This window comes from Stegodyphus dumicola, chromosome X1 (assembly GCF_044657685.1).
Source record: "Stegodyphus dumicola isolate Sdum_Otavi_A_Nest chromosome X1, ASM4465768v1".
NCBI classification, from domain to species: Eukaryota; Metazoa; Arthropoda; class Arachnida; order Araneae; family Eresidae; genus Stegodyphus; species Stegodyphus dumicola.
In genome coordinates this window covers 180,222,055-180,236,551 of record NC_140780.1, presented here as the reverse complement: position 1 = coordinate 180,236,551, position 14,497 = coordinate 180,222,055, and the positions used below count along the sequence as shown (strand labels likewise).

At 30.2% G+C, this 14,497-nt stretch overlaps 1 protein-coding gene across 4 annotated transcripts in view; it reads right to left on the bottom strand.

The window, feature by feature from the left end:
* Positions 1-14,497, bottom strand: part of LOC118188599 (SEC14-like protein 2) — a 123,451-nt gene that overhangs the window by 18,029 nt on the left and 90,925 nt on the right. For 3 of the 4 annotated variants that reach the window (XM_035359080.2, XM_085807259.1, XM_035359079.2), the window contains exons 4-8: positions 8,683-8,726; positions 7,756-7,818; positions 4,455-4,535; positions 1,654-1,747; positions 755-849 (exon numbers count right to left, since the gene is read on the bottom strand). In XM_035359080.2, the coding sequence (XP_035214971.1) occupies positions 755-849; positions 1,654-1,747; positions 4,455-4,535; positions 7,756-7,818; positions 8,683-8,726 (377 nt within the window). The remainder of the gene's footprint in view (positions 1-754; positions 850-1,653; positions 1,748-4,454; positions 4,536-7,755; positions 7,819-8,682; positions 8,727-14,497) is intronic. The other variant, XM_035359081.2, reaches the window with a different exon arrangement.

The window sequence follows — 14,497 nt, the reverse complement described above, 5'->3', positions numbered from 1 at the left end:
TGAATTAGCATTTCCTGTCTTCAAGGAGGCCCACCAGAGGCCGAGCGGTAAAGTCGCTGAAAACTAGTAGTTCGGTCCGAGGTTTGAATCCTACGAACGGGCTGGTTGTATGTGCGTTTTCGGGTTTTCCCCATCTTTAACGTGCATATGATTCATTTTCCCTTAGAAAGTCCTCTACAAAGGTATCCCTTCCGTTAGGTAGATAGCCCTCGAGGCGTTGCCGTAATCACACAAAACAAAAAACAAAACAAAAAAACCTGTCTTCATGTTCTGTATTATTGCATAGCAGCAAAGATTTTGTGTCTGTTTTGGAACGATTACTATGGACTGATTGCTTTGTGATCATATAACATAATAGCTTTTGAATTTACGGTCCGCTGGTTATATTGATCTATATTGAGCTACTGAAAATATTTTTTAAAAAATTTTTTAATCAAATTTGCAGTTTTTTTTAAAGAGATAATGTTGCATGCAATGACAGTTTAGCAATTGCAATAAGCAAATATCTGCAGAATAAGATCAAAGTAAATAGTAAAGGTAAACGCCTGCAAATCACTTGCATGCATAATTTGCATCTTATGACTAATATTGCGAAAAAGGTAAGCATTTACACAGAAAACGTTGCTTTAGAACATAAAATTAAGTTTACAAGCGGTATAAATTTCCCCTTAAAATTAGAACTAAAAGACAAGCCACGTGATATATTACGAACTTTGTATTTAATAAATAAAGACAAAAATAAATACAGACTCACTTTCTTAGATTGCTCTTTCATTGCTGCTACATCTTCTTCAAAACATTGTATTATTCCTCTGATACATTCATTTCTTTTAACAGACTTTAGAATTCCTGTTTAAAATAATACTGCATTTTTATAATGCACGGCGTGAAAGAAGTTTTAAATCAAATAAAGTTATTTTTTTTACAAAACACATTTGTACAAATAGAGAGACGTCCTTATAATGTAGGAAAACTGACTGAAACTTTTTAATATTGACTATCCTGCCACTAATAACGAGAAATGTTTTTTAAATTTTCACTTTACATAAAAAGAAGCTGTTATAGATCCGTAATTAAAAGGATAATTGAAATAACAATCTTTATTAACTTATAAAGCTAATTCTTACATAAAATTGCTTACAAAATGTGATATGTTTTATCCGAGTATTATTATTTTTTCCTTTTTTTGTGTGGTCTTACTGCAGATTTTATAACTGTCCTATATTTTGTTTGCTGTTAAATTATCGTAATAGTTAATATGACAGAAAATTAGTACTTTCAAGTTTACAAATATTAATTCCGTATATTTTCATTCACTGCTATTTTTATTTGTCCAGTACTCATAGTAGTAATTTTATACGACAATGGCACTTAGCATTAATTTTTTAATAACTTTTAAGCAATGAGAAAACTGAAATCTTTTCAATAAATGCAAAAGGAAAATACTTAAGAATTTCAATGAAATTTTCCATCCAGTCGTAAGCAATAAGCATGAAGCACAAGAAATCGGTCATATGTAAGCTATTTATGCATAGGTTAATAGTGTTAATTTCCGAATACATTAGATAGGTCTCAATTCAAGATAACTCAATAACATTTTTGGCCGTGATCTTACAGACAGCATTAAGCACAGCATGCGTTTACTGAATATACCTTTGGAATCCATGTTTCCAAACGCGAAATATCGTACCGGGCATCCATCTTTATCGAAGCCGATTCTAGTGAAAGGAAGATACTTGATCGCTACCTAAGGGAGATAAAATTAAGAATTTTGTCAGTATACAGATTGCCTTCCGCAGCTGAAAATTCAAATGAAAACAATTTAAATCATTAAGTAAGTTTAAATAAAAGTTGATCCATGAGCTAGTAATTTGCTACGGGGTTGTGGTTGAAGATAGTTTAGGAAAATTTTAGCAGGGAAATTAAGCTGAGTTTCAGTTAGAATTACAAGTAGGTTTAATGCACTTACCTTAAAAAAAGGGGGGAAATGTCATCAAATTAAGCCCAGGATTTAAAGGATACACAGGATAAATTAATTGGAAATTCTAGCATATTCTAAATCAGTTATACTTGAATTTCGAAAAGAAGACTTTCCTTCTTTTACGTAATTTTGTAACGAAACCACGTTAAAGTTGTTTCATTCTTGACAAATGTGGCATCTTTTATTGAAACAATATGGCGAAGAGGTTATGAAAACTGGGCTTTCGGTAAAAGTTTCATGTTTGATAATTGATGCAATAAATACTCGGGTACAGGACCATTTGGCCGTAAATATCGAGTCATCAATTGGAATCTTAATGTTCATAATTTTCAACCAAGCAAGTACATCCATCAGATCACTGACAGACTTTCAACAACATTCTCCTCTCAAAACTTCTCTAAAATCTCTAAAGCTTTTTTCTTTCGAGTAATATCAGATTTGTTCTCATGTTAGAAGTTCCAATATTAGGAAGTTCATTTCTGATTTTTGGAAATTGATCACTATCATCATTTTTTCCCTCTGGGAACTGGAGGTAGCCTTTAAAATATGCTATATATTACCCATTACTGTTTGCACACTTGGGCTTTACGATAGCTTGAAGCATACTGTTTAGCTTGAAGTTCAATAATCCCCTTTATATTTGAAGCAAAAGATAACAGGTCTTAAAATAAATATATAATTTACTCACACACACTTGGGAATATCATTTATTGCTGTATTATGATAAACTTTCAAACTTTGATCTAACAAAAAGTCAAGTTAAACAAGTACTCAGAATTTATTAGAAAATAAGCTAATCAATCATTTCTAAATCTCAGTTTATGGTAAGTCAATCAGATTTTGCTATGCTCTGTCTTCATATGAATAATGGCAAAAATTATTATAATTCGGAAAATTTGGCTGAAGGTAAAATTTCTATTAATTTATAAAGATGATCTAAAATAGCAAATTTAGTGAAGTTGCATAAGCTGCATATAAAATTCTTAAAGGAAGGAAAACCTAGCACGATCAAAATTTATTCCAGTCTTTAAAAATTCCAAATTTCATCAAAGGAGCAAAATTTCTCAGATGACATAACTGGATTCCAAACGACGTATAAGATTTCATTGAAAATCGGAGTTTTTAAATTGAAAAATCTCTTTAAAGTTCATGAAAGAAAATGATCAGTTCAAAACACAGAATTGTAAAAGGGTTACTAGTCTTAGCAAAAATCTACTGATATTAAATTAAACGTTTCTGAAATTCATTTGGAGTTCAGAATTCCTTCAAATAGTATGTACGTTCAAAGTTCCTCAACTATAACTGCGCAGGTATAAAATAGGACGTTCTTATAAACATGTATTCAAAAAGCTTAAAGGCTTTCGTTAATTACACCCTCGCGCATGTCATGGTCGAGAATCGGTGAAACACCGGAATATTTTGCTGGAACCAGGGCTTAATTTCTAAAATTAGATGTGCCGGAGCCCTATGGAAGACAGTCACCAAAGAGGAACAAAAGTAAATAAATAAAAAAATGACTATTAAGATCATTAATAATTTTAAAATAATAATTTTAAAAGTAAATAGTTAAATATTACGAAATTAATTAATTTTAATAATTAATATTTGCCAATTATTATCTAAATAATGATTATTTAATTAAATAAAATTAATTATTATAGTTAAATACTTAATTAAAGTAATTAAATGATTAAAATTAAATAAAATGGAAAGAAATAAATTAAAATTTAATAAGCGATTTGTAATATAATTTTATTGCAAAAAATAAAATTTTCGAGATAAATTTCTACTGAAATTGTTGTTTAGTTACATAGAAGAAGTACCTGAGCCTTCTGATTCAGGGCTCCGGTGCGCCCCGGCTAGAATTAAGATTTATCCCAAAAAACTAAGAAGTACCGGAGCAGGCCTCCGGTGGGCTCCGGCGCAATTTTAGCTCTGGCTGGAACAGCTTACTTTCAACGAAGGATATCCCTTCTGAATCTAACGTCTTGAGGAAAAGTAAGTGATGATGCAACCCACAGCATAGACTTGATGACACAACATAGACTTGAGACAACATGATGTATGGAGCATATGGACTCAGCGTGTTACAAACATGTGATTGTACTCACTTTGTTTAAAAATATATGTTAAGAACTTAAGTTATTCACATTCTGAATTACTACTCACGCTAAATAACGAGCGCCGCAAATTAGCACAAAAGATAATCTTAATCTGAGATATTGGGTAAAAATGTAAACATCCATTCGGTCACATACAGAAAATAGTATTAGTCGGCAGCAGTCGAGAGGCAAATGCAGAATTAATTGTTAGTGTTTGAAGGTGGGGGTGCAGATAAAAGCATGTTCTTTTTAACTCGCACCAGCCGTGGGGATATGGAATGGAGGGAGCAGATAAGAGTAAGCTTTCCATTTCCTTCTTTTGTTGCATGAGGGAACTTAAGCAGGCAGGATGGTTTTTGCGCAATATTTACCGCAATTCTTGATTTCCTGAGTTCCGATCCACTCTCGTACTTGATCTCGGATATGGCAGAGGATTCGATTTGGCCATTTTTCTTGGAATAAAAAGTCGACTAAAATTAGTCACATTATTTTCTATTATAAGGAGTAATTTGTTTTTATAACAGTATTAACTTAGAATTTAAAATAAATTAAAAAAAAAAAACTCTTTCTAAGAACGCATTCTTTCCGAATCTAGAATAAAATGGTTCTCATAAAAAGTCAAGAAAATCTACGGTTAATATAAAACATTAGGGTATGATTTTAGTTTTATTTCTAATATTTATGCTGAGCTGTTCAAAAAAGCATTTTTAGATTTTCATCTTTACATAAAAAGTCTACTTCGTTTACTAAATTTATAATGATTAAAGAAAACCGTTCATCATGTGAATTTTATTAAATTTATTACCGCCAGTTTGCTTTACGCGCATTTTTGCTGTACTTCAAATTGCTCTTCATGTTGAAGATGGCAGCTATTTTCCATGAAAATATAATTGGTTAAATATGGTAAAGTAAGCATTGCACTATATCGCCCTAGGTTGATTTCTTCCGGGGGTATTTTGTACATCAGTCAAAGCATTTAGTAATTTGTAATCAACTAAAACGTTAAATTGACAAATTTAATAGAATTTTGCTTATCGCAACAAAACGACGCAATCTAAATTTAGAGCCTTCTTCTAAACATTATTTCGCAGATTTGATTATAAAGAAATATCTGCTATTTGCATTCACACTGCAGTAAAAACATTGTAATTCAAATAATGAAAATCCTTCTTAATTCATAATAATAATCTCACATGATACTGAAATTTTTGCTACTGAAAGTGCTTTGCAGAAGTAAGAATAAAAAATTTACACTTAGTTCCATCTGCATTATTTAGACTGAATCATTTTACTTGAAACCATTTTATCCGCTTTTTTTTTTTTTTTAAATTTTATTCGTTATTTTAAAAGTAAATTAGTATGTGTTTTTCTCGGTACCCTATAAACATCATTTGTTCCATTTCACAAAATTGAATGAAGAAAGTTTTTTATTCAGTTTCTTTTAAAAATAAGTTTACATTTGTTTCATTGCAAAGAAATTACAATAATAACAAGCTAATAATAATAAATAATAAACTAATAATAATAAAAGTAATAATAGTTTCAACTGTACTACATTCTTTTATTTATATTGCCCTGTAAGGATTATGTTAATTTTATTAACAGTTAAATTTTGAGTTAAACTTTCTTTCCTATCCCTTCTTAATTTCAACTTACCACTTCCAGCCAGAACGTAGTTTTAGAATCACGTTTGAATACAAATTGAGGAAGAGCGGTATTTAACCGCGAAGTTCTACTGTCTTAAGCAGAGAGAACCAGAGATTCTGGCTAGCACACGTCTGCCTTTTTAGGCTACTCTCTCATAAGATATTACCTCAGCCGTACTTTAGGCCCTTAATAGCTTCGCAGTCAATTAGCGTTTAAGGGGACAACTTCGTTAGAATCTTAATAGATTCGGCTATATCTTTTTAGTTAAGATTAATTAAGTTTTAATTCTTAGTTTCTAAGTTCAAGCCCTAGTGTCGGCTTTATTGTAAAACTCCAAGACGGAGTTCTGTTAAATCTCATTTAAGTAATAAAGAGTCTTTAACTCTTTCCAAGTTTTAATTATTGTCTCACGAACTCAAGCGATTATTCGCTTCTAGTTCTTATTCTTTACATTCAACTGTAACTTAAGGTACACAGTGCAGAATCTTACAGCCACATTAAATATTTTAGTGCAGTTTGAATCATAGTTACGATTAAACTATATTGTTTTTGGGCATTGGTTATGAAAATTTGATGAGACATCCAAAATTTATTCATCTACTTTCTAAGTTAAATTTTACTGCAGAAAATCTGGAAAATATTATTTATTTAAAAGTAAAATTACATTGTGAAGTACAATATACAACATATACACATGAATTAAATTTTAAGAATAAGTATTCCATAAATAAAGTTTAAGTATAGGTTTTCCCACTATTTGATATTTTAATTAAATGGTTGATTAATTAGTCAAAATTATAGTTTTTGTTAAGGAAAATGAATGCTGAATTATATATATAAACCCATTTAAATAACAGGAAAATATCCGGACTTCAGCTGTTAGAAAACAACAGCTAAAGTTTTCATTTAACCTTAATTCTGTTAATCAGATTTTTTAATTAACTTCAGCTTTTTATTCCAGTGAAAAATATAAATATTTATCGATTGAGAACCAGAAAATACAGAAATTTAAACTCCATGTATAGCTCAGATTTGATTTGAAGTATATGGACGATAAGTTCTTTAAAACGTTTTCTTAACTACAGCATCAGAATTCCAAATATGCAAAATAATTAGGACAACAGTGAATCTTCAAAAAATTCGGATGCTTTTAATTATCTTTTATTTTGCGGAAAATCTTTTATTGCGAAAAATTATCTTTTATTTTTAATTACTTTTTAAGTACATATTTACGCAATGAGAATGAGATGGTTTTATTTCAACATTTTTTGCCACTTTAATTTAAAAAAAAAAAAAAAGATTATACACCTAAACATCTTATTTCCATAAACCAAAATATTTCCTACACCGACAAAATAAAATAGTGAAATTATTTTCTTATCTTCTTAAGAGCAAAATCTATATTTATTTTACGTAAAATAAGATAATGAAACTTAGTTTTCATTTATATAGATTCTGTAATAAGAGTGCAATTTTATTTTTGTTTGTACTGTACAAGAATTAAGCAAAGAAATCACCTTTTGTTTACTAAAATCAAAACTCCTAACTAAGTTCTGTTTATTTAGAACCAAATTAATACTTGTATCTTATTAACATAAAATAGTTAAATTCTAAAATTAATATAATGTCACGTTATTAAATTTTTTTCCTTTCCAAAATTTATGATTTGAACGAAAAAAAAAATCTTAGTTGAGCTGTTTTGCTGCGAAAATTGGAAGAGCAAGCGAGTCGGATAACTTGAATTTCAGATATGTTTAAATTTAATCTACATGAAATTTATATCACCAGGAGGAGTTCTAGTATACTAGCAGAGTTGTAAATAAAGATTAAAAATGTAATTTTAGTTTAAAACAAGTCAAATTTTTATATTAACAATAGTTCCTTTCAATACAATTTCATAAGAAACAATTTACGCCCTTTTATTACTAAAATTACTAATAATACTTCTTATAATTTAGATTCGTGTTGCACATCACTTTCTACATATACCACAAACTACAGAAACATAGATAATAAAAAACTTACTTTGGCTGGGGCAAAATCCGTTATGATATTATCAATCTGATTTGCTTTTCTCCACGCGAGATGCTAAAGAACGGAAAGTATAATCAGTATTTATTTTTTTCCGCTTCCTATGCATTTTTAATAGTTCATTCGCTATTATTTTTTAAATGCAAGGCTATATATTGAAATCAAGGGAAATATTCAAGTGTCATATATCAATCTTCCAACATAATGGTTTCATGTATTCAATTAATATGTAAACTATAGTATATAAAAGGCAAGATGTAAATCAGTTTACGAATAATAAAATTCTCCTGCATTAGGTTCATATACAAGTTGTCTTGTTTTGATTAATTAACATTTAATTAGAATAAAGATTTATATTGATTTAAAAATAAAGTCTGCTTGAACACCTCTCTAAGCAGTAAGGACTCTTCTGCTCTGTTTACTAGCGTATTTTAATTTTACTTTTTTTGTCTGTCATCCAGAAAGCGCAGAAAATTTCATGCTTACATAAATTACAATCTTTTACTTTAAAAAGAAGTTTGCTTTATTTAATCTGAAGTGATAACTAAACATTGGGACTTAATTTTGTAATCTGAAGTAACTTGAGCCAATTCTTTACAATGTTATATGTTAAAATAAACGCACTGCTTTGCATTTTGTAATGACATTTTCAAACATGGAAAACTACGATTTGATATGAGCAAAAATGATCTTAATGAATTTAGTTTCCTAATAAATAAATTGTTTAGGTAATAATTTGCCCATTGGAATGAAGTGTTATCAAAAGAGTATTAGCACGTATTACTAACTTTTGTTTAAAACAGCAGATTAAAAGTTATTTGCCAAGGTTTACATTAAAATGTTATTTTTATCAAACTTAATACATAAGCCAAAAATACATTTAAATTACTAAACTCTTGAAAATTCATAAATACCACTTACATTCCTAAGCATATCTTCTGCTAAATTCACATTGAAATCTCGAGCTGTAAAAGAAATTGCAATAGTTAGAATAAAATACATTCCACTTTAAATAAAATTTTACTAGTGATATAAAACATGATTATGTTCCAAGAAATGCTATTCATCTTCAGGAGAACTTTTACCATTTTCAATTTAACCGTTACTGTAATGATAATGTCACATCAGGTTTTACATCAAAGTACTGATTTTAATACTGAAAGATCTGTTAATTATATGCACGTGTAACTAGCATCGTCGGCATGGAAGCTTATAAAATACTTTTCCATGTGCCGCTCAAGTATATGCTACAAATGATACAATAAAGGCATTCCTGGGTATTCTTCTGGAGAGGCACTTATTTCGGCAGGCTTCTTAAGGTATTGAGGGTACGTAAAAAACGTCGATCGCAATGGTCCGTGCTATCTATCATGGTGGTTTCCAGAATATGAGTTTCGACCTAATAGTGGGTTGGGGGACAGTTTTCGTTGGATCACATAAAATTTTGAAAAACTTTTCTTATTTTACAATAGCACTAATCTATTTATAATTATTTTAATTGCATTAATCATATATGTTCGCATTTAATTATTTCATTATTATTTCACAGTAACTATGCACTTGTGAATCGCGAGCCTACAAAATGGCCGTAGAACAGTGCAATATGATGACAGAAAATATGCACTAGCACAATGTAGATAAAACTGGGTTATTACCGAAGCTGTGCACTGGATTATTATGGAGGTTGTATGATAAAGTCTCGCTGAAAAGCTTTCAGAAGAATAAAGACCTGTAAAGGCCCGTCTACACTAGTGCAACTTACAGACCAAGAAACGTATGCGAACTTGAAGACTGCGTTTTGACAGAACTAGTTTCTTGTGCGGAGGAAACATTTCGCTTTGGAAATTTTGAATAGCATTATCTCCTAGATTGCTTATTTGTTTTATGCAATAAATACTTACACTTTTACCTCAAAGAGAGCGATTGCTGCATTTTCCCTTTTATATAATCTAGCTTGCGCGCGTTTCTAGGGCTTAAAGTTCTGCTAGTGTAAAAGGGCCTAAATTTTGATGACCTGTACAAATGCTGCTGCAAGTAGTATCATTGGTCTTCTTTGTCATGGTGGTAAAAATGGTATCCTTCTTCCCTTCATGGTAGGAGCAAAGTAGGCTAGTCAGTAGTAGCGAAACATTGCAATTCAAGGTGTTTTAAATGTAAAAAAATCCGCCTATCCATTACTGGCTGCAAAAGAATGCATGAATGGATTAAGACACTTTTTTTTTCAAAGATTGTTTTCATTGAAAAGGGAGAGTCAAGTGCTGTGTGGTTTTAAAACACTTCCCACATTCGACATCTCGTATTTAATAACTCATACGAAGAAGGTAAGCGTTAGTGATGAGAAGACGCAGATTTGGAAGGATGCGGATAATTCCCTTCCCGCTGTTCTCTCTCACTTTCTTGATGACAACGAAATCAAGTATGTACCGAAATAGGACTGGGCCATATTATTTTATTACAACAAAGCATTTCAGATTAGCTATTTAAGAGAAAGAATGCCTTCGTGAAGGACTTGTTTAAGGAAATTGACGAGTATTATGCTAGATTTGGGGAAACTGAGGCATGAGAAAGTTAAAGATGAGGACGATGACACGCAAGCAAGAACGTTACGTAGATGAAAAGTTGATTAAGAATTATAAGCTTAAAATATTTTCACAGCAATATTCTTATCTATGTCTGCACAACATTTTACAAAATATCGTTGTATACAGGATGAAATTTTAAAGCTTTGAAGACCCTCTTATAAGCAGACAGATATTTAAACTTTTGTTATGACATCACATTAATATATTCACAGCAATTATGTGATAGTATACGTATTATAATTTTTAAATGTTGTTTAAATTCACTTTTATGAAACGTAAATTATGTTTTTAATTTTACAGTTTTAAATTTTATGTTATGTTTTTAATTATGGTCGGCACATCAAAAATATGACTAATTAATTTCTACTACAACTTTGACAATTTGAATACATTGTTATTGTATGGATTTGCATCTTATAAACAAGAATGGATCAAATTTATTTGAACGGATGCACAAGTACTATATAATTTGGTCTTAATATATTATATTTATATCTTATTTCATTAAGTTTCATAACTACCATTTGCCACAAATTATTTATGTTTTTCGTCTTGCAAATAACTTAAAATCATTGCTTCTATACAACAAGAGTTTTTGCTGAGAAGTTTGCGATGATGAGCGTTACTTTTTGGTTCTATATAATTTATCATGCAGTTATTGCCCATAAATAAAATTATTCCTTTTTGAGTGGAAAATGGCGTCTGCTTAAATTTTTATAATAAATTAAGATATCAAAATTTAGCAGAAAGTTCTCTTCAGCATTAATTTACAAAAGAAATGATTATGTTTACTAAAGTTTTAAATACGTTTTTTCTTTCACTGAAAAGCTTAAAAATTTCGCAGATAAGTTTTCCTTCGCAACCGATATCTGCTAAACATTGCGCTATACACTACTCTATATGTTTGCGAAACATACGTCCATAAAACTATTAGTTTACTTTCAAGAAATAAACACTTCCTTAAATCTTTGGTTTCCCCTTCCCCCTGTTTTAAAGTCGAATTCTTAAGTTTGTCAAAAGGTCCTTTCTTCGCCTTAATCTAAGAAAAATTTAATAATAACCACAGAACGATACAAAAAGAGATCGATAACCTTTTTATTTAACCATTTGAACCCGATTATCTTCAAAAATTTTTGGTCAATAAATTTCATTTTTTAGTTTAATTTAAACGAATGAAATTCGTCTAGAACCGGATATAGGCTACTTAAAAAGTCCGAAGAGCACATATCGGATATCGCAATCATCATAACAATACTGCGCTATTTTTTCCTCTTTTTAATCTTTCATTCTCTCACTTTTGTATTCACGTAAACAACAAAAATATTTTCCCTGCTTGAAGAACTTTCGAGAAAGCCTTGAAACTTTTCTGAAAAATGCTCCAAGGCCTAGAAAGAAATGAAGTACGGTTTTCGAATATGGGCGTCCTCTGCTTTTTGACAGTTCATTTCTCTACAATCCACTATTTATATTCTTTTCATCTATATCTGGGAATCATAGATTATATGAGTAATCTACTCTTTAGAAATGTTCATTTAACTTGTTTGCTTAAGGAGAAATTTCTAATTTACATAGTTTTCTAGATATGATATTCTACGTATTTTACACATACACACACACACACACATATATATATATATTGCGAGATCTACAAGTTGGTCAACTTTTAATTTAGTTTGGTCAACTTTATTTAAAATGTCATATCTGGAATTTAAATTATCTTTACAGCTTCAGCTATTTTTTCTCTCTCCTTTTATATATATATTGTTTTGTACATATTTTCTCTAGTTTTATTAAAATGCTATTCAGTTTTGTCACGCATTTGTAAGGGATAATACAAAATGTTTCAAAAAGATTTCAGGGCTAAATATATTTTGAATAGTTAGTCGAAACCCGTGGTACCATTTTAAGAAATATGTGAAATAAGGTAGGCCTACAGACTGCAGTAACCTCACTTATATATCCTTCTAAAATATGTATTAAATTTTTATAGCAGCCCGTTAGATGAGAAAAAGGGTCAATGAGAAATTTTTTCTGCAGCCGAATTAGTTGGAGACGGAGATTTTATACAGAAAAGGTCAAAATTATCCGAAAGTTAATTAAAATTTTCCCTGAAATTAAGTAAAATTTTAGCGGAATGTGGGGCTATATTTCTACATGTGTTAAGCCTTTCAGATGCAAATTTCTAAAATATAACTTTTCCATCAGGTATTCCCATTTGTAGAAATGTTAAAATCCGAGGTTCTGTATTCAAAAAAATTCATTTTCGCATTGCTCATAAATTTCCATTCTTTCACTCGTGTGAAAGTAATTAAAAAGAAATGAATGATTCTTTTTCCTCTCCCCAGAACCGGTTTTGCGTATAATAAACCGAAATGTAAGAAACGGCTTATTAACTGAGAAGTTTTTTTAGAAGGCTTTTTTGAAACATTAAATTTCGCGTATCTTTTCTGAAAAATGTTACGTGGCCAAAATTAACGTTATCTGGAACTCTTGGTTGACTCATTTCCTAAACTTAAACTGCTGATCGACGACCAGCTGCTCGAGAGATATTTATTCTGAAAACATTTCTAAAACTTTCTGTAGTGTGTTATTTACATTTCTGTGTAGAGAATGTATATTTTCAAGTTAAAATAACGACCTATTTTCAATAGTGCTGCGATCCCTAATCTGTTGAATAAGTAGGAGACGTCTTTGGTGTTTCCTATTTGCCTTTGACATAATTTTACAAAATTATGTACCACATATTCTTATCAGACAACGGTAAAGTGCATTAAAAACTGTCTTATGAAACTAAAAAATAAAAGGCACTTTAATACGCCTTTATTTCATCAACGAGGACAAATACGGTGATAAAAAAATTATAGAAACTAGACCTTTAGAGTCGATTTCAAGTATAAAAGCTAAATTACTTTGAATGCTAAGCGATGTCTTTCTTCTTCAGAAGCAAATTTTTCTGCCAAATGAAGAGAGGTTTTTCTTAGATGTCATCTTAACGGTATCTTCTTAGTGCACAAGAAAGAGGTAAAAATACAGATAGTCAATCTCCACGGACGGATTTTACGACTCCGTAAAACGAATTGCACGGATAAAAGTTTTCCCTCACCCCTTCAGACACCTCAGGTGTCTTCCAATTTTCCGAAGATATCTAACAAATTTCTTCCCATTAAAAAATTTGTGGGATTACTACTAAATCTTACTTTTCGAAGCCAAATATTAGTCAAAATGCGTAAAAGAGAAATATAACCACGAAAATAAAATTACAAAATACAAGAAATAAAATATATTAAGAAAATAGAAGTAACAATTAATAAGCAAACTAATAACTGGAATAACAATAATAAACGCGAGATCTAGCAAAGAAAATAAAAGGTATTAGTAAACACAAACCTTGGCACTAGAAACATATTTTATTAATTACAATGATAGGGCAAATGTTTACAGTATTATAAATTAGATAATTATAAAGTATGTAATTTGGTTCTTGATATGTGTACATATTATTCAACTTGGAATTGCCGCCGAGCGGACAACACACAACTGCCTATGAGGAACATTACTGACCAGCCATAATTATAAAGTATATGAATTAGATTTCTCATAAATTACATCTGTTAAAGGTATCATCAATCTGACATCTTTCCTTTGAAATAAATATAGTTAAGTAGCGTGTAATTAGTTTTAGTACCGAAGTATGAAAAACTGTGTCAGAAAGTATTTGTTAAGTTTTGCAGTCGGCACATCGATAAGACTTCCTTAATTAAACTTCCTGCAGCTGGTACACGCCCCATCTTAAACAGAGATCACATTGTTTGCCTTTTGAAACACAATGAATATTTTCTTCTGAAATCAACGACAGATGAAGACTATTTAGTAATCTTAAAACTGATGAGCATCGCTTTCATTGTGACCTAATAGTAGTCGCACATGATTCCACTTTTCACAAAGCTAACAAATCATTTTATTTGAAACGATACCGTTGATGATTCTAAACGACACTATTTAAATTTAGTTTAAAAATATCATAAAATATAGTTAAAAGTGGTAAATTATTTAACTTATAGTTATAATAATAAGTTTTTTAATCTTCTTTTATGATCAACGCTGCGTTATTCAGTCACAGTATTATCTTTAATACTATATATTGAGATAATTTT